At 33.9% G+C, this 21,598-nt stretch overlaps 1 protein-coding gene and 1 long non-coding RNA gene across 3 annotated transcripts; one reads left to right on the top strand and one right to left on the bottom strand.

Moving 5' to 3' along the window:
• The first annotated feature begins 914 nt into the window (after nt 1–914).
• LOC119066819 lies at nt 915–2,258 on the top strand. Its single transcript, XR_005085807.1, has 2 exons — nt 915–989; nt 1,926–2,258. It is a non-coding gene; the product is annotated as an uncharacterized LOC119066819 (long non-coding RNA).
• A 696-nt stretch (nt 2,259–2,954) lies between these two features.
• On the bottom strand, nt 2,955–20,039 carry LOC119066773 (NF-kappa-B inhibitor cactus). Of its 2 annotated transcripts, XM_037169427.1 has the most exons (6): nt 19,835–20,039; nt 13,283–13,721; nt 11,812–11,989; nt 11,169–11,349; nt 4,001–4,089; nt 2,955–3,496 (listed from the first exon to the last, which is right to left on the bottom strand). In XM_037169427.1, the coding sequence occupies exons 2-6, from the start codon at nt 13,477–13,479 to the stop codon at nt 3,188–3,190; spliced, it is 954 nt and encodes a 317-aa protein (XP_037025322.1). In that variant the 5' UTR covers nt 13,480–13,721; nt 19,835–20,039; the 3' UTR covers nt 2,955–3,187. The 2 variants fall into 2 exon arrangements, with proteins under 2 accessions (XP_037025322.1, XP_037025321.1); XM_037169426.1 differs by lacking the exon at nt 19,835–20,039 and having other exon boundaries at nt 13,283–14,255.
• Nucleotides 20,040–21,598: the final 1,559 nt, after the last annotated feature.

Here is a 21,598-nt window from a genome sequence, read left to right as displayed (position 1 = left end):
TCTACAATCCGTTCATTTCCATAATAACTTAACTGATTGTTATATTGTATAACAGTCAATTAGCTTTATATGTCAATCAATCCATCGATTGCTGAATCACTTTCGTTGAAGAGTACTCATAACACAATCACTTCGAAAAGAAATTCCATCTACGCATCGCATTATTCGAAAATATTATCATACTCACCAGCAGCTAATTGAAAACCATTGTGCTCAACTGAACTTTATCTTCACTGTTTCGTAAGCTCAAAGCTAAATCAAAGGTTTTTCCTTGTCGCTTGACGTCAATCTTATATGGAATTTAATGTACTCTTGACCTTTTTAACTTCAGGCGTGAACATGCACAAAATGCAAACGGGCTACAAATTCGAGTTTGAGACCATTTTCCCTGGACATTTTTTTTGTTTAACAATTCTCCTCATACAGTGGTTTTTTTTTAGTTCGGAACATATCTGAGATTTTTTAGAGTTTTAAAAGTCATCGATGTTCCCAGTCAATAAAGTGTTTCCAGGTTATAATATTTTGGTACAAATTTTGAAAATCCCTTAGCGAATTCAAATTTCACGCCAAAATATCATAGACTGGGAAACACTTAATTCACTGGGAACATCGATGACTTTTAAAACTCTGATAAATCTAAAATTGTTCTTTTTAAATATGAACACACTGTAAAAAGAACATGAATCTGATTATTACAAACAACAGCTACTGATAATATGGCCGAGCAAGGAGGTTACCGACGGTTCAAATAAAAGGTATGATCATCATCAAGATTGAGAATTCTTAAAATTCAGGCGTAAATACAGCCAGACCCGCTTTAGAATTTAAGAATTGCCTTAAGAATTGTCTAGAACTTAATTAAAATAATTTGAAATAGGCGAAAAAACAGTGAAGTGTTGAAACTTACCTGGAGGATCTGGAATCCCATACAAATATGTTTGGATTGCTGAAGTAATTGCAGATTCGTATTCATTAAAGCCGAGCGGAATGTGCGAGTTGTTACTTTTCTAACTTTTCTCTAACTCACGGAACAGGTCAATTTTTAGGTCTTACAACAGTACCTTATTGTACAAGGGAAGAAATTTTCTATCTTGTTTCCAGATGAGTAATATTATAGCCCGGGGTACTCTAACCCATCGTGATAAAAAGATGAAAAGTAAAGTTTTCGTGTTAATCTTGTTGATCGGAAGCGTAGCCGAGATCAATAAACACATTAAAGCGCGATTTTAATTTTTATCCCGAGTTATGTAATGGATTTTACTATGCTGGTGCATGTAACAAGGCTAATTCATGTATAGGCAATAACCTTTACATCACTCGCATAGTAAAACGTCGTACTACACACGGAAAATAAAGTGATATCTCGTATCACGATGAGTAAAAGTACCTCGGGCTGCCGCCCTCGGATACTTTTTCTCATCTGGATACGAGATATCACTTTACTTCCCTTGCATAGTAATGTACTATTACATGCTAAGAGCGTCAAAAGTAGTGTTTGAAACATGAAAAGTGCGGTTTTCGACGTATGTAGCATGTAATAGTACAATATGTTACCAGTGAATATGTCGAGCATAAATAACTCGAGGTTATATTACACAAAAACGAGTGAAACGTGCCATTGACATAATGATGGCCATATTCACCGGTATCATAATGTACTATTAATTGACTTTTCAACTGGCAGATGACTTTCTATTGCGTATATGGCTCTGATACCGTGGAGACTAATTACGAGGCTAAAAAAATACTTCAACAAGTTGAACCGAGAGTTTTAGTCTCACAGATAGTCTTCGCGGTAGTAGAGACAGAGACCTATGAAATGATATCGACTGAGAATTTATTTTTCAAGACCTAAGAATTGATCCGTGAGATCTTTCATTTCCTTCCATTTCTTTAATCGAATTTTCGGGAATTTCTATTTACAGGACACTTCGATGGAATGAACTGCACTACAAAGGTACAAAATGAAAGGAAAAGGAAATCAATGAAAAACACGATGATTTTTATAACATTCATAACATCTGGCCAATATTTTATTAACGAAAGATTGAACATTGCTAGATATCCTAAAATAAGTTTTCTTTTGTCGGAAACAAATTAGCAAAGTTGTGAAAATTGTGATATAGTTTTCGCTAAATTGTTTTCCTGGTATGCTAACTAAAATTACGTTGACTACAACAATACGATCTATAAACAATAAATAATTCTTTTTACACAAAACTAATGATGAAGTGAAGTTTGCAGTCATAATTTATAATTTAATTTTTTAAAAAATGTTGAAATGTCAATCATCAATTGTAGGTTTTTATTACAATAAACTAAAATGTTAAATTTATCAATTCTTTGTAAGTTTTGTTTTCGGTTTTTCTTTATCCTAATCTTTGCAATTAAATTTCAATTTTGTCATTCCATCCATTTTCACACACACACACACTCATTCACCCGCATTCACTTCCATTCGACAAATAATTTACACTAATTTTACACTCTACGTTGATATTTTGTTTTTGATTTTACATTTAAATTATTAAAGTGTTTCAGTTTCAGTAAGACTAACATATCAATCCTCGATTTTAGACGAGTCGACTTTGTTTAGCTCTCTCTTTAAATATTAATAGGACTCCGTTTTTCTTTTGCGTTTCTCTCTTCGTCTACTCCTTCCACACTTGTTCACTTTTTCAATTTGTTTTTTAAGGACTTGTAAGGCACTTTTTGGAGATTACTTTCAATCAAAACAAAAACAAAAATCATTTAATTGTTAACGACGTAAATAATTTTGGCAAACAAACAAAAAAATTTTACTTGAAAAAATGGCAGTCATTAAAGTCAATCAATATGCGAATTTAATATAAGGATTTGAGGTTGCTTAAACGTTACATTTTAATGATCCAAAAGATTTCTATTAAAACATAGAAATTATTCTTTAACACACTCGCCCCTGTTCCGTTCGATTGTTTTTTTGTTTTTGTTTTCAAATTTTCTTCCGCCAATTCAAAAAATTGTTTTTTTTTTTAAACACCAATGTTCGGCAACGAATCTTTTTTTGTTAACTTCTAAATGAAAAGAGTTCCATTCCTTCTCTGATTATAGTCGCTTTATTACTTTTCTTTTCCTATTATTTCCAACTTTTTTTCCCCTTATCTTCTCTCACGTCGAACGACTACAAACAAACCAACAAACAAAGAAATTATTTTGTTGCGAAACTCATCTCCATTTCGCAGCCATCGGATCCGAAATGATCATAGTCCTCCTCGTCTGAACTATTGAAATATTCGTCATCACTTTCCGGCGGTGACAACAATTCGGCTCCGTAACGTTCCAAATTGCCCATCAAATAGCTATTATTTTGCTCGGCAGCCAATTGATAAGCGGTCAACAGGCCGTAGGTGCAAGTCTCCACATTCAATTGATTGCATTCGCTGAGCAAGAATTGTGCCAATTCGTTGTTACCGTTTTCACAAGCAAAATGTAGGGCGGTATAACCAGACTTTCCTTCCTGTGAACATAAAAAAAAAATTGAAAATTAAAATCACGTTTTTACAGCCTTATGAAGGTCATCAACAAAGTCCAAAGGGACAATGCAATTAATTGTCGGAGACAGTAATGAATCAAAATCAGAGAATAGACGTAATTTCATAATACATTTTAATCACCGTCATTAGCAATAGGAAAAATATTAAATCGCCGTAAAGAATGCATTTTGTCGTGAATAGTTTAGCAAACAAACAATCTTAATGTAACAGGTTCACTTATCTACCTGTCCGAAATGTATTTGGGGTCGTATGAAACGAGTTTTTAACAGTCGTTAGACTCATAAAATTTTAATTTAACAGAAAACGGTTACCCTAACGTCAAGAAGCAACTTAATCCGATTTTCGAAAAGAAAAAGTTTATTGAACAGAGACAACGATTTTTAACAGAATACGGACATGCCGAGGTGTGAACTGAGAATAATGATTAAAAAATTGAGAGAGAGAGAGAGAGAGAAACGATTACTTACCCTCGCATTAATGTCAGCACCACACCAAACCAAATGTCTCAAAATATCGATGTCGTTTCTTTGAGCGGCAATGTGTACGCAGAATATACCTGTAACGGAAGAAGAGAAAATTGTTTAGAGTCAATGTCTTCATTCAACAGGTAGATCATTAACAAAATCTTTGAAATAAGAAAACCTATCCTGAACTACAAAAAAAAAAACAAAATGATATCACCGAACACTCTGCGCCATTCGCGCATATCATTTTGCGAACGAGTCAGAATGACTCTTCGATCACAATTGTTTACAGTATCCTTCAAAAATGTCTCGACGAGTATTAATTGCATTCAAGTGATTTATTTCGATTGTTAAATGTACACAAAATGGATGTGATTTTATTGTTAAAAATGACAAATAAACAGAGAGAGAGAGAGACAAAAAAACGTTTCTTTTTTTTCAAAACTTTAAGTTATGGAATTTCCCGATGATCCAATCTATCCGATTGTTGTATTACATTATAGCCAACTAGAATGTCGTTTTTATGTTCATATTGAATCTAACTTGTATGGTAAATAGGCGGTGTACATTGTGTCGGAACACAATTTTTATTTTTCGTTAGTAACTCCAATACGAGCTCCACACAGCTCCACATACCGCTTAAATGTATGACATATCGTCTGGGATCGTCATTGGAATGAATACGGAAAAGATTAAAAAAGTTTCTAGGAAAACAGACGTCTAAGCAACGGTAGTTGGTGTGCATGGAGTTTAAATTATTTAAAACAAAAGTCACACCAACCAGGGGGCCGTAGTTTACTAATGAAACTTCTCGGTATAAAAAATGATTCAGATAGTGTTATCGATGAATGTTTTTGCGTTCCAATTATTATTTTTTCAATCTGAAACACTTCAACTTGAATATTGAACGTATTACAGCTTGGAATGAAAAGAATGGCTTATTATGGGTCTTTCCGAACCTACAATGGCGGAATGAAGATAAGAAATGATTAATTGAATACAAATTGCGAAATGAGTTCATATGATGGAAACATGTTACAATTGGATGGATGGCGGAGTTCTTAACAACCATTTTTTTGTTGTTGTTTCCATTCAAAGAAAGAAACAGCCAAAGAGATCTTCAGCCAAGCAGATCGTTCAAAACAAGATTGACGAGTGAGATCACGGTCACAAAACGCGGATGTTGCATTAAACATGTATTCGCAAAATTATATTTGGAAACGCAAAACTTTTTTTTAAAAAACGTGCGTTGGTTAACTGTAACGATTCGATCATTGCACGGTTCATTTGAAATCTATTTGATTTCTAGACAAAAGCTAGACAACCTTGAAAAATTTACTTTTTATTTGTTAAATCTGGGATTTTACCTTTGCAAATTTTTGGTTCGTGATTGCTGCTTGGGTTAAGTAATTTTCAATATTTAGATCAAATTTAATTACGAATAAGAGAGAGCAATACACCGAAAGCGCGTGTTCGATTAATTAAAACAAATTCCCAAAGTGTGCGTTCCGTTTAGTACAGTTAGGAAATTCCCAAGAATGAAACTGTGTACAAAAATAGGCGTTAAATGACTCAAGGAACCAACAAAAAGAGAGATCTCACTCGAAAAAAAAGGCTGATTCAATCAATCATTGACTCAATGATACGCGAGAATTCTTTGCGAGTATCTGTTCCTCTGTAAACATTTAATGATCGATGACTGTAACACTTCAAAAGGTTCATTCATTCTAACATTTCAAGTACGTAGAACTCCCAACACTTACAGTCCGAAATTTCAATAATAAAAAATCCAAAACAACAAAAAAAGAAATCGTTCACATCATTCACAGCATCATTGACCATTATAAAGATGATAAAAGTCACACCCCGAGATAAGTCCAAATGGTTAAAAGTCGCGTCTTATATAATTGGCCATTTGATTGATCATTTCGTGACCTTCCCGTTTCTGTGTTTGTATGCACAACACACATATCATTGAATTTTCAATTAATTAATGAAACTATCGGGTATTTGCGTTGTGTGACATCACCACACAGAATTGCTGTATTATGATGAATGTAAAAAAGCGGGGCAAACAAGTTCATTGGGATTACGATGTTCAGTTATTACGGTGAAAGTAAAAACTGTTTGTTGTACGTTGTTGTTTTTTTCGCAAAATGAATTTTGATGAGCCTTTATGGCATACACAAATACTATATTGTGTGTGCATGAATTAAAAAATGTTTCCGATTCAACGGTGTATGGGTGTGATAGACACTGGATTTTTTTACAACTCGTTTTTTCCCTGAATAAATTTATAATTTTTCGATAAAGACAACTGGTTAATTTAGCGTGTAAAATTCTCAGACAAAATGTATGGTTCGTGGGTCTTTAACCACACAACTTTAAGGTAATAAAATTTCTTTCATGTGGGAATTTCAGAGAAAAAAGCACGACCGCATACACTCACAGAGCCATCAATTTGAAACACATTTTGCCCGCTGTTGGAGTGAAATTAAACTTTGTTCATTCAAATAAAATACATGAGAACGTGCAGCCGTACAGACCATGTGTATAATTTTAAAACAATAAAATGGATTTTAATCTTCTTTCGTATAATATTTCATCAAAGAGCAGAATATGTATTCGCGATGTGAATACACTCCGCTGGTTGAAAAAAGCATTTTTGTTGATATAATACAGCTTTTTAGCACATGAATATTGTGTATGGTATGGGTAAAAGCAAGTTAAGGTGGGAATTTCTTGGGTTTTTCTAAATTGGAATCTGTATACACATTGTAATAAGCGATGTGTTCATCAGTATAATATATTGCACTATTAAAATGAAACAACAAAAAAAAACATTTTTAAATGTAAATAATTACATGACCATTCCCGACATTTACGGTAATGAACAGCCAACCTCAAAATTTCTCGAAAAGAGTTCATCATGAAAAATCTTCAAAGGTAATCATACTCAGACTGTGAATAAGCGAATTAAGATACGGCGACAATCTTCGCACTTTGGTCATTCGTATCTCGCAGTTCTGAACGTCCCTCAGCAGCAAATGCAGTGAGTAAGTCAAACCAACAAAATGCCAGTCTGATTTAAAGGGAAACAATTTTTGTAACAGGAAACATCTGGTGTGACTAAAAGTAATAATCAAAAGTTGATTTAACATCGCACAATTAAAAATTATGAGTTTAGCATCACCATCTCGCAATGAAATGTTTGTGCGCGACGCATTTAATATCTCAATGTTTTTTCAGTATTCATGGTTATTCAACGGGAACGATCTATGGGTTTATTTGATTTGCAAGCGGAACTGAATCAAGCATTTTTCTCCAAAACGTTTTGACGATTGTATGAAATGCTGTTTCTATTTGTGGCACAACAAACACATCAGAAAAACCTTTGAACAAAAATCAAAAATTCTAACGAAAAAGTCTTTCTCCTCAGTTACGCAAAAAAAAGAAAGAAAAAAAAATCAATGACGATCGTAACGAAAATCTCGTGATTTTGAGTCAGTTCAGCATCATCAGTCAACAACATATGTATTCTATAGAAGCGACTAGAGTTCTATGTACACAAATCGTTTTTCTTTTTAATGTCGAATGTCTAACATAACTTCCAAACGATGGTTTTGTCTACTTAAAACATTTTTTATTTGAGTTTTTTTTTGTTCTGTTGCTAAATTCTCAATTTAATCTAAAGATAGAACAAACGAAATTTATTTTTGGATGCACCACATTACTTTGTCGGATTTAGTATGGCATTTATTGGTGGTATGGCGGTGTATTCATAGCCATATGTTTGTCGGTGGAAGAGTCCAAAAATGTCGATTGGACGAAAATAAATTTCGAAGCGTGTTGGGAGCGCTTGCACTCGTTCATGTATTTAAATACAGAAACAACGTGGAATGTTTATTAGGTTTTGATGTCATTTTAATGATGTGATTTTACTCTCATCTCCATCATGGATATGGAAATGTCCTAGGCTGACTTTCATTTATCAAATTCGTATTTTACCATCATCATTCAGTTAGTACCTCATTTCCTTTCATTAATTTTGTTATCACGACAACGAGGATGTGTAACATTCATGACCTATTCCATTACATCGCTTATCGTATAACCCTACAAAATAAAACACTTTCACAATTGTCTTGCCTCCAAAAACGAACGTCTGCTCGTATCAAAATTCTAAGAAAATCGCAACATTTTCTCGTAAATCGAACAACTTTTCTGCCAACATTTAGCCGTTACACGATGGTGTTATCAGACAGTGTGTATATTCATTATACGAGTCAGTGTATGCGTACGGTTATTAACATTGACTGGTCATTTAAATCATATGTCAATCGGAGAACGCACAAATTAGCACACACATTAGCAGATCTTGTGAAGTTTTTGATATGTGCAAACTGTTTATTGATTCAGTTATGTCAATGCAACGTAATGGTCTCATGTTACTGGAAATTTTGACTTGCTTCGCAAAATGCAAATTCGGCAGAGAAATGGAATTTCTATTCAATATCATTACAAAAAGGCACGAGCTGACATTTCAATCTTGGAATTAACTGAATTTTACATCCATTACGTGCTATGAATTATGAATCGTAAATATTTGTCCGCAAAAACTTTCCACACATCAAAAATACCCAGATGATCATAAGTTACATGTCAGTGAGTAACATTTTCGTAAGCCAATTAACATGCTCGGACGTTGATTTAATGGAATGTTTACTGTACGAATTAACACGAAAAGGGATACGATCAAAAATTGTTGATCCTTTTCTCCAGACAAACATTTCATTCATGATCCATGTTACTGCAGACACGACAGTGTATAAGCCTGAATGAATATGACTCCAATTTCATAACTATTTATGGAACGGAGAACGAAAATAGTTTATTCAATGAAAGTAACTGGTAAGTGCTCAGACCTAATTGCGTCGGTATGAATGGGTGTAAGAAATGCAGCTGTGAGAACGGGGGACATTTTTCTTGTTAAATAAATTGATTCGAATTAACTTCGATATTCGGTCCGGTCAACTTATACTCTTTTGATCAATCTTGTTCTGCAATTCTAAGTCAGATTAGAAATAGCTAATTGACCGGAAAAGCACCACACACATACAGCTACAATAGCAAATCATTCGATTATCGAACAAGAGTGCTATTGAATTTATTAAAATTAGTAATTGGAAAAACCGAAATATAAAGTGCGCTACACACAATGGAAGTAAAATGACTTTGAAATTCTTAATTTGTATTTTCGCTCGCTGTGTGTGGTTATGCTCGTTATTTTTACCTTTAATGGAAATTGTATTTTTCAAATAATTCCCAACCAAATATCGATTCGTGTATTTAAGCTGGCACAATAAACCATTACTGGTCGATTTTGCAAATTAACTACACTGAAATTACAACAACGCCGCTTAATTGGAGCTTTGTGAAGAGTAGTTCAAAATCATCATCGTTTTTACGATTCGTTTCGAGAATAACAAGCCGGAAATAATATTTTGCCGTTACTTTTGAGCTATTTTCGAGGCTGTTTGGCAATTTAAGTTGCTGATTGGAGAACGGTTATATCGATTGATTGACCTATAGCTAACTGACTGAGGTCTCGGGTCTAACTTTCCCGCGGAAGGTTTGAAATGGAATTTTCAGTTGCCTTGAGAGAACATCTCGTTTTCCCTTTCTTCACTTTTTATTGGAGAGTCCGAACAGATGTCATTTCATTTTACTGACTGTTTCACTGTTTATAGTCAACATATGACTCGAAATGTGGTCTAGGCTTATCATAAAAGCATTTTTATCATTCTAAACAAAAATACTCCACATATATGCACCGAAGCCTGTGTGTGCCAGCATAGTCGACCTCTCATTCCAATGCAGAATGTATAAAATCAAAATTTTATTTTTAGTCTCTTCATACCGATCTAAAATAAACAACACAAGCAATGTGTGGATGGATATACTACACATACACCCATACACAATCGAATTCATCCAATGTGATGATGTAAAAATTTTCATTCGACTGTTGTGTTGGTATATAATATCAACGCTCTAAATGAACGTCGACGTCTACACCAGACCGAGAGAATTTGCGGAAAAACCCAGAAAAAAAATTGTTTGTTTTATGTAAAACGAAAACTTCAAACAATTTTATATGGTCGGGCTCTGTAAGTTATGTGTGTTGTGTATACGCAATTTCTACATTGAAGTTGGAACAAAATATAAATATTTTTATTTAACTTATAAAATGAAATTTATAAAATAAAATGAGTATATCAGCATGGTGGGTATGTGCATATATATATATACAAGATAGGTACCCATATATACATACAATCATGTACTTTCAGTTATATAAAAATCGTAAACTGGATTTATGAAATTTAAAGTTTTTTGTTTTCACCTTCGCGTGCTGTTGACAGATTTTTTTTTGTGTTTAAACGTTTTTTTTTTAGTTTGTTCATCGGAAAGGCCGATAGGTACTACGAAGAAAGAAATTGTAATTTCCTTTACTATAAAACATTTTCACCATTTTTATTGATCGAAACGGATAATTCCCTCTAATACGAAATAAAAAAAACGGAAAATTTCCCCGAATCATGACCTACTTCTAATGACGTCTTTCGTTTGTCTTATCACGTTTTTTCCATCGTCAATATACCCAAATTTAACCAACGAAAATTCAAACACATTTTCAATCTAAAAATAATCGCGGGTGAAACCGAAAAAAAAAACCGTGGCATGTATTCAGATTCAGAATTTTATTATTAAGTCGAAATATAGTGGGTATATTAATATAATGCCATACGGACTAAGAAAATTGGTTACGTTGTTGCGTGTGAAAATATATTATTTTATACTGAAGCTAATGGAAAAGTCGGTGTCTATATCGAATACACAGAACGAGGAAAATGTTTTCTTTCATGAAAATAGAAAACCTAAATATAAAAACGACATAAAAGTTTGAAAATTTATTGGATGGATATTTCTGTTACGTGTAGAAGAAATGCGGACTTTTTTTTAGCACAACAGTGAAATTTATAGACAATTCTCTCGTATATTAAAATTACGACGTAAAGAATTTCTGAATTTTTTTTTTGTCTCTGGCTGGCATTCGAGACGGAAAATTTGTAAGCAGAGGAAAAAAAAATTGTCTAGCAAAACTTACCATCATAATTTCTCTGTTCCACATCAGGATAAATCACCTGTGGAATGCGATCGCCGTAATTGTAAAACCGTTGCAATTCCTCGTGCGTTACCAGTAGTGTTAGGGCTTCCACACAGGCCTTATCGCTGTTCATGCAGGCCAAATGTAGTGGCGTGTTTCCTGATTTATCCTGAGTTGTACCCTGCGTATAGACAAATGGAATAAGATGAGTGAATGTTAGATAATTGCGCATGCGCATGTTACTCGGTAATCGTTGAGATGACCTTTCAGTTGATTGTTCGTGAACCATGTTTGAAATTATTATTTTTTTAAATGTTTCCTTATCGCATTAAAACAGCGTTTCGATTTGAATGTACTGGAATGGTTCGTTAGGACGAACAATGATAAAGAACGATTGTGACACCGAACGAGGACTTGCTTAATTCATTCGTTGCATTTCGTCACGGTCTGATCAGTCTTTAAATTTAGCGAACAGAAAGCTGATGCGTAGATGTGTTCATCTTCACATGAAAATACTCAGAAAATGGATAACTTTGTTGAGTCAGTTCCCAGTTTCTCATAATATGAATCAATCTCATCGCAGGGATAAACACAACATGTTTACTAAAAAACAATGTTTGATCAATGTGCGTCAAACACTCACCTTTGCTCCGGCTATTATCAACCATCTGACGATATCTGGCTGTCTAGTCAACACAGCTAAATGTAATGGTGAATGAGCATCGTCGTTACGGATATCCAGAAATGCAGGTACCGGTGCCAAACGAATAATATTCCGAACAGCTTGCACGTATTTACCCAGAATTGCTAGATGTAATTGTCTGTGAATGTCAAGTGGGAAAAAGAGATTTATTTTTACACATCCGACCTGAATTGTTTGAGGTGCTGTGTCATTAAAATTCAATTCAATTCAAGCATTCCAGTTTTTTTACGTTAATTTCCTTGAACTGAACAACGTTTTGAGACAAATGTGTGGATATTAATTATCACTTCTGCGGTTGGACGTTTGAATCCATTAACATTTTAAAGAGTTCACACATTACAGGTTTCTCGTTTCTCGAAAGTCACGTGGTGCTCGCAAACCGCGGTGGTACATTAATCAATTGCCCATCGTAAGTGAAGTGGTCCGACTCATTTTTCGGGTAACCCAACGTTTATTAAAATTGAATCATAAATTACGCGGACTTTTTTTCCCAATGTTATTTCTCGCGCTGTTTGATAGTCATCGGTAAAACTCAACAATGTATTTCAATGGCTAGATTTCGGTGGGTAAATCCCAAAACACGTTGATGGAATTCGATAATTTTATTGAATTCTATTTGTCGTTGTTGTTGTTGTTCGGAAATTTTGCATTTGGTTTATTGAATTGGGTTTCTTTGTCGAAAAGATTAGCAAAGAAAATGAAAATAATTTTTTTTTTCGGATTTTTTGTTGATAAAGTTCGAGATATAAAAGCAGCCAGTTATCTTTTTCGAATGTTAGATCCTGGTTCGTGTGTGCGATTGAATGTGGTGCCAATTCACCTATGATCTGTTGATGTGGCACACCGAATTCCGTTCTTTCAATCTTCGGTATGTACCTTTGAAATCTACCTTCGCCAGAAAGGAAAACGGTTGTTCTTTACCTACACACTGCTTTGGCAATAAAATTTCATTGAGAAAATTGGCGCCGTATTCGTCTGAGCCGAGTTAAATTTAAGGGAATCATAAAGACAAACTTTGATTTTTATGCTAGTGAGCACCTGATTTCTAAAAACTATATGCAGAAAAGCACCTGGTCATGTGAATGAACACCCACACATACAAACAGGTGTGTAAAGATTCGAGTAAACGTAGAGGTAATTCTGAAAAAGGCTCCGTACTTAGAAACGTTTACCTGACTAAAGGTCATGCATAATCGCACACACCAACTCAACCGTGTGGATAATAATATTTATGAGCATGTTTAAGACAATTGCAACAAGTACTTTTAATTCTGAAGGGCGTACAGTCACAACGGTACAGCGAATATATGGAAAAATTCAAACGTTTGATAACAAAATCGAAGCGCTAAACCAGCGACCCGTATTTCATCGAAGGACAAATCATATCTGGCAATAATATCAATGAACTTACGTGTCACCATCAGCGTCTTGAACGTAGCATATCTCCCAAAGCGGTCGATTGGGCAACTGTTTCGGTAATTTCGTTGGTTTTGCTTCCTCTGCAGTCTTACGGGTGGGACCGCTCAAATTATTTATCGTTGAATCCTTCAAGTTCAAATCGCACATCCATTCGGATAAACCGACATCAATTCCACTTCGGAAAATCATGGGATCTTTGGTATCTGCCTGGTCGTCTTCCTCTTCGTCGTCACCAATAAAGGCACCAGAATCTTGGAATTTGTTTGAATCTGGTAAAATGCTCTTGTGAGAATAGACCTCGGAATCAAGGCTGTCGGACGAGTTCTGCGGACCGGATAGGAAACCTGAATCGCCGCCGGACGATTCAAATATTTTCTTATCCTGTATCGGTGATAGATTTGATCCACTGATTCGTTCGGATCCTTCGGGAGCTGAAACATTTATTGATCCTCTTTGATCCCACATTTTGGAATATTTTTTTTGTATTGTTAAACGTTGCCTGTTGTTTGAATTTCTATTAATTTTGCAACACTCGAAAACTTTGTTTATATTTTCAATGATAAAATACTACACTTTTTGTGGACAGACTAATAACAGTTATCTGTGTACGGTCAAGATTTATAAAAAAGTAAAAAGAAATGAAGAAATATTCAAAATGGCTGAATATCAATTCCACTCATATTAAACAATCACAGTGTCTGAACGAATTGTCTTTATTCAAAACACATGTCAATCCACACACTTTAATGTAACACACAAAATGCAACACAATGTTCAGTTTCTATATTTCCAATAAATCAACGTTGAAACGATATCCATGAAATAACATGTTTTCCAGCGTTCTGAAACGAATTCTCTTATCGCGATATTTTGACTTCAATGAAACAAATTTCTTATTTAATTTCACGGATCAAAATTTGTTAGCGTCTATAACGGTTGACTTTTCTGAACAAACTGAATACCGTAGCGAAAATGTTGCGAGAACTGAACTGAATGGAATTGTTGCATTTGTGGTGGTGTACGTCACGATTCAACGTGGTGTTGGGTTTTTCAAGTGTGTATTAATTTCATTGGAAATCGCTTGATGTGTGAGTGATTTTTTAAGAAATTTTTATGGCGCGGTAATTTTGAGTATGTTGCTCGAAATTGGTTTTTCTGAATTTTTTATTCAACCCTAAGTTCGTCGGTGAGGATGAGTTATGGACGATTACTGCATTACATTGCAGTTATTTTTATTGTGAAATCGTTACAACTGTCCATGACGATATAAGAGAATTCGAAAGTTACATTCACTGGAAGTGCATAGACCACCATGTGAAAGAATTTAGGGTGGAGCAATTATTAGATTACTTTGTGGAGTGTTTTCGTGGAACTCGAATTATTGCGTTTTAAAATGTTTATCCAATTGGTGAATTGGACATGACTAGGCGAGGTACATGCAGTTCAATCTGAATTATTTAGAAAAAATGTAGGAAAACCAAGGTTATGAAAGAACAGGTTAAGACACTTTCGAGTTGACCACGAAGGCGGTGTGATCAAAATAATAATAATTCCTGTAGCGTCAACTAGATTTGGAAAATTCTATATGACAATTTCAACTTAACAAAAAAAAATGTTTTTAAGTTGAATTTTCAAACAATATACATCTCTGAATCGTCAAGATTTGTGTTTCACCCGCCTTGCGCCTTCGTAAGTGTCTTAACCTGTTCTTTCAGAACCTTGAGGAAAACTACGTCGCACATTTGGTTTTAAATGCAGGGACTGCTTTTGGAAAAACGTTTTACCATATTTTCTCGAAATTTTCCACATTTTCCTGTATTTTCCCAAATTTTCCTAAATTTTATCAAGAAATATTTTTGTGAAAATTCGGGAAATTCTAACAAAATGTGGGAAAACAATAATTAACAAATGACACATTTTGTTTAAGGAAAATGCGGAAAATGTCACTTTGTGAGCTGTTGTGAATGACACGGCGCGAAATTCCTCAAGTCCAAAACATTTTCGCATAAGTAATCCCTGTTTGAATGGCTTGTTTGTGTTATAGAGTACTTCGTGGAACTGTCAACTACTGAGACACTTGGTATTTTTTCACAGGATTCTTACTTGACGAAAATTTTGTGTTTTTTTCAAGTTAGATTTTCATATCAACCAAGTGTCACAGAAGTTGACAGGTGTGATCTGTAGAGTGTTAAAAGAGAGTAGCAATTTTGACATATCACCCATCGAGCTCAGTTAAATTAACTGGTTTTTACCTTGTTTTTCGCTCTTTTAACATTCTATACAATGACATTGAGAGCAAGGCTGTAAACTTTGAGGAGATCACGCAGATACAGACACGCGGGTGACACACCACAGTTGATGATGAAATGGCCGATTTCATGCAAAAATTCGCCTTGATGGTTTACAGCCTTGATTGAGAGGGCTCGTAGCGCTCATAGTACCAATATCAAATGTTGTAATTTTCTTACTTCAAATTTGTTTTGAACAGTAGGCGTGATAGAATTTGCAAAAATTTGTTGATTTGTTTTAACAAACGTTTTGCTATTAAGATAATGTTGGCCAAAGTTCAGCTTACATATAATGTTGTTGTATGTAACACGTGAATGGGCGATTATGTATGCATTTAAGTAAGTGGATAGGTGGGTGGTTGATTGATTTATAATATTTATCTTTTCAGAGGTTGCTCCTGGGTCACCATTTGATTTCAGTGACGTATTAACTTAACAAGTGGTTAGTTATATTATTCGTCTTAGTCATTGTGCTCGTTAACCTTTGAGTCGATCAATGACTCCTTATAAAGTCATTTTACGATAATCTGTTTGAAAAGCGTTGCAAATTAGAATCATTGAGGAAGTGACACAGATCCGTTACCATTCGCCATTGGAAAAGTTTCTGATTGGAAAAACCTATCAGAATCTTGTAAGAGTTTCTGTTTGTAAATAAGCAACGTCAGCAGTGCAGGTACGTACATACCTTGTTCTTTTATCAATATTTGGAGTGTGAAGAATATCATTTGAATGATAAAATTAAAGAGATATCGGAGTACAGAGTTGATTTTGAAGAAGAAGAAGAAAAAACCGCACAATGAGAATGTAGATTTGGAAGGGCTTGGGATTTAACAGCCAACTGTAAAATCAATTAATTTTTAGATTAAGCGTTATCACTACTTGAGTGAGGTATATTTTTACAATAAAAACTTTCCGAAAAAACCAGAACATACAGTCGCTAAGCCGTGTTATTCAGTCGAAATAGATAACGAAAGATTAAACGAAAGAAATGTTTATTGACGCAATAAATAGCTGAAAAAAAATTCGGAAAACGATTGCATGACTTGGCAGCATCATTCTCCAAAACACGTGAATTATTTTGTCTTCTAAGTTAGATTAAAATCGAAATTTTGTGTATTGTTCACCCAACCGTAAAGGATTCAGTAATGATCTCAACGACAATATCTCATGGTATTAAAAACACATCAGACTTGAGGAAAAATACCCACGAAATAATTTACTTTATCCACAGCACAAGATTGGTAAACAAACAAGTTTTCCCAATTCGAAGCAAAAATGTGATTTATTAGATTGCACTTTTTACGGAATGATGATAAAGTGATGGGTTTATTCGCGGTATTAAATACTTTTTGTCATGACTGACTGATGTGATCACCTCAAAGGAAGAAGATTAAAAGAGAAATTCCATATTTTAATTCAATGACACAGTCGCCACAGTACTCGCGGCACGTAGGTATTTTAACGGTAATAACCCAAAAATATTGTATTTGGTTGGGTAAATCCGGGACATGAATAATGGAATTCCAGACTGGTATAGAATTGAAAAGCGGCGTACCACTTTGGAGTGTAATAGACACAGTCGAAGTTCACCAATGACTTTTTAATTGAATTCAACAGAAATACCACAAAATGATCAGGAAATCTCGCTTCGAAACCGCAATGTCGAGTTTCTTTTTTCCGATGTATTTTTTTCGCGAATTTTTTACATTCTTCAACATTGAAGATTCAGCAAAATAATTTGAATATTTTCGCACATATTACATCGCTAATTTGTCCGAACGCGTTTTTTTCCTCGCGATGTAAATAAAATTGACCATTAAATGAAATGGAAAAATCGGAGAGTTTTTTGCGTAAATAAATTGTAAAACAAGTAGTCGCGAAGACATTTCTTTTGTTAAAATACCTGTGACTATATCACAGACTCAATAACAAACAAAACAATTGTATGCTGGTTTGAATTTTTAAATTTAACCGTCGATGCACATACACTAAACCAGTCATGTTGAATGTTATGTTCAAGTAAGATATTGAAAAATCCTTTAACTTGAGTGGGTCAATGTAAATTTTGTGATTGCATCATTCTAAACTTCAAGGATTCACACGGCCAGTTCGGACCGGTCCTTCACCCTGCAGACCATTTTGACTGACGTTTGACACATCATTGTTAATGCTAGGAGTAGTGCTATACACAGTTGTAGAAACCTCTTAAAGGTGGATTTTTATCACAATGAATGGAAATGAAATCAATATCCAGCAATATTGAAATTTGTATGAATTCTATGGCATTATAGTGTGGAGAACGAGTTATTTCAATAGTTTGCTTTTTTGTGTTGGACCACTTTTTTCGGCTATTTAAGTGCATGATTAATGGCTTTTGTGGTTGGAATTTTCTCATCAAATTAATTAACAATTTTACGTTCACACTTAATTAACAAACAATGGCTGAACTTTTTGCCGGTTTGCTTGTTGATATTATGAGAAAAAATTGTTTGGGTACACTGTGAACAGTCAATTGATTTTCGGTCTAGTCCGGCATCAATAAATCCATCTAAGAAACATTTCGATTGAGAACATTATAACCTTTCTACCCCCGACTAGTAATAATTACAAACTTCTTGGATGATCACCGTATCCATCATTTTATCTTCATAAAATCAAAATCTCTTCTTCACGAAATTATATCTCTCTTTGTTCTATCCATGAAACTGTATGATCATTTAAAGACCAAGAAACTCAAAATTTTTGGACTTTCCGAATCGATCAACAATGAATGGAGCCATACAAAACATCATCATCATCGTCATTAAATCTTCCATGTGGTTTTATCCAAAATAAATTTTTATTAAATGTTGAATCCAGTAATATTCTTCAGCAAAAAAAATATGCTAAATTGAAGCAATAAAAGCTGTTGGTGCAAAGTGTGTAATTCGATGAATTGCGTTTATTATACAGATAGATAGGCGTGTAATGGGAAGATAAGATTTGATAAAGTTGAATAGAAATTTTGGACTTGAATAGGATGTGTGGAACGATTGGCTTAAGATTATATGCATCGCCAATTATACTTTATATTGTGATGTCAGTTACAATTACCGGAAAAACAATTGAGTATGGAAGTCGATCAAAGTTATTTTTATACGATGCACAATTATATTCCTTACAAAAAATTGTTCCACGGCATGCACCGAAATTTTTTGGTTGTTTTTATATCTTAGTTTGAAAAGTGCGTTTTCAGTACATTTTCCACTTCGATGTTTTTTATACACAACTGTTACACAACTGGACAAAGTCTTTTTCGTGAGAGATTCTACCAAAATTACTTGAGAAGAAAAGAGAGAGAGAGAGAGATAGACAAGAATAGTCATTTTCAAATTTGAAAGATTTTTGAAATCAGGAAAAAATAATTAAAAATATAAAACTTCATAATTTTGCCATAACGTAGAACAATTATTTGCTCAAAATAATGTTTCCTACAAAACATAATTCTCATAACATGATTCCATTACAGCAAAAACATAGTTCTTTCAGTATCATTCCTTTTCATCTGTGACTGACAGTACAATGACAAAAATTAACGATGAGCCCTAGCATTCATTCATATTATATGGAAAAAATATATGTTAAACTATTGAAGTAAAATTAAAGGAAGTTTAGTCGGTAGTGCTCATTCATTAGTATTTATTACCAAATATTGAAGTAAAAGATTTTGTATCGATCACTAGGCGATACAAGTGAAGTAACAGATTTAATGTTTGTAAATAATAACGGATGGTAATAATCGAACGTTATTAGTTTTGGGTTGAGCGTTAAAAATAATTCCATTTACCAATATTTCCATCTAATTGGTACCAATTTGATGATAATAACGGTAGCGAGAATTAAAATATTTGTAAAAGGAAAAATTCCAATGGTCGTCGATCAAAAAATATTGGTCGAATATAATTTCCCAAATAATAACCGTTCATAAAGTTGCTAACAGTTAACAGTGATTTTGAACTGGTAAGCCGGTAGCTTGCCTCCTAAAGTGATATACTGATCACAGGACTCAACGTTTCATTGAAAAAATAAACAAAACTCGTGCGATCGATGGAAGTTTTTCGCGATAAGTAATTCCAGGGAATTGAATTACGTATACGCAGGGAAATTGTATTTACCCGAAATTATCAGTATTTTACTCGATTCCAGGTTGCGTATTGCAAAATAATAAAAATTCAACGAAAACAATAGATAAAAATGTAGAAAAAAAAATTACTCACCGGTTTTTACGACAAAATTGTCTATATTTACAACTTAACTTAACTTCTATTCGATTTATCAATGATTTTAGAAATTATATTTTTCAAACTGCAACTTTTAGTTGAACTTTATCACATGTAATTAACTAGTGGGTAATTATGACGTAAATTTGATTTAACTTATCACTCTAGAAGGAACTTCTTTTACTTATTAAATACTTCTTAGATTCTAATTAAACTTATCAGTACGCCAAACCGATGCAAGTTCTATGTGCAGATTATGTTAAAAAAAACACTTAGATGCACCGTTCAAATACTGTCACAAATCAATTGTGCCATCATTGTTTCTAATTAATATTTTCAAATTAATTTGTCGAACTATCACCATATACTCGTTGCAGTAGAGACGTTTATTTATTGTCATTATTTGTGATTTAATTGTCTCTGTTAACAGCGTTGTACCGATTTTCTTTTTGTGTTATAATAAATATAGCGAACTAGACGCTCTCGGTCAGAGTGATGAATTGAAACTGAAGTTTATGCTGTGATCGGACGCGCCAAGTAAATATTATGTCTATATACATTGTACGTTGCTATATTGTAATACAAAGAATAATATGGAAAAAGTATAACTGCAACAGTTGGTTGGAAAGAGAAATAAAACAGAAAGCAAGTAAAATTTTCGGTTAGAATTGAGTTGAATAGTGGAAGGATGAGAAAACAAATGGTTTGTTGTTATAATGTTTTCGCCTTTTATGAGGTGAGAGAAATTTGTTGGACTTTTTTTTTATGTCCCGAGCGTGCCACATTGTCATATACAATCGTAAAAATGCATAATGTTTATTTGGTCTTTCCGAATTATTTCCGTTTACTCAGAGAGGGTTGCTGATGCCAGTATGTCTGGAAAAACCTCTATATATAGTCTTGCTCTTTTAATCTAAATTTTGGGAAATCGACAACAAATTTTCAATTTTATAAACATTTTAGTCATCTTTCTTCGTCAGAAGCTATAACAGTGATTAGCTGAAACTAGTGTTGTAAGTTGTATTATGAAGCAAAATGAATAGTAAAACTAAACAAGTATCGTACACTAAGCAAAAAACAAGACAAATTTAATTGTTATATGGCGATACCGTTTAGAAAAAGGTATGAAAATGATTATAGCTCTATTATACACCAGACACCACACATGATAATAGGCGATAATCGACTTTTCGGCCCTGACGAATAGGTACAATAAAAACGGTTCGGATTATTCAAAGCATGAACTTGATCTCAATACCGAAGTGCAAGTCTGTTTGTTTAGGGTTTTGCATTTTCAGGTGTGTCACATGCATATTCGAGAGCTTAATTATGTATGCATTGTCTGAAATGGCATTGTCGGTTTTATTTATAGAGGTGAGGTATTTTGCCATTATTTTTGTTCATCATGTCACTTTGCCATGTATCATGCAGTTGCATCATTTTGTCTTTTAAAACTTTCTCCGGGAAGGTTAACGCATCTTGTAAATCACTCAATAAAACGGCCTAATTTTGCCTATAATCATGATCGTTTACCTAAAGGTCTTACTCTTACATAATTAGCGCCGTGGAACCAGTCTCAACATTTTGTTGATCGTCTACTATCGTCGGGTCTCAAGTTCGAACTTTACGTGCCCTTTCCAACTTTTCGAATGAAATTAGAGCGAAGAGCAATAAACTGTGAGGTTTGCAACTTTTGCTGGTTTTCCACATTTCTACATCATTTTTTCGTTGCATCACAAATCAAATAGGAGGAGCCTTTTA

This window comes from Bradysia coprophila, chromosome IV (assembly GCF_014529535.1).
Source record: "Bradysia coprophila strain Holo2 chromosome IV, BU_Bcop_v1, whole genome shotgun sequence".
Lineage (NCBI taxonomy): Eukaryota > Metazoa > Arthropoda > Insecta > Diptera > Sciaridae > Bradysia > Bradysia coprophila.
The sequence above is the reverse complement of the archived record's forward strand: the minus strand, read 5'-3'. Positions and strand labels throughout refer to the sequence as shown.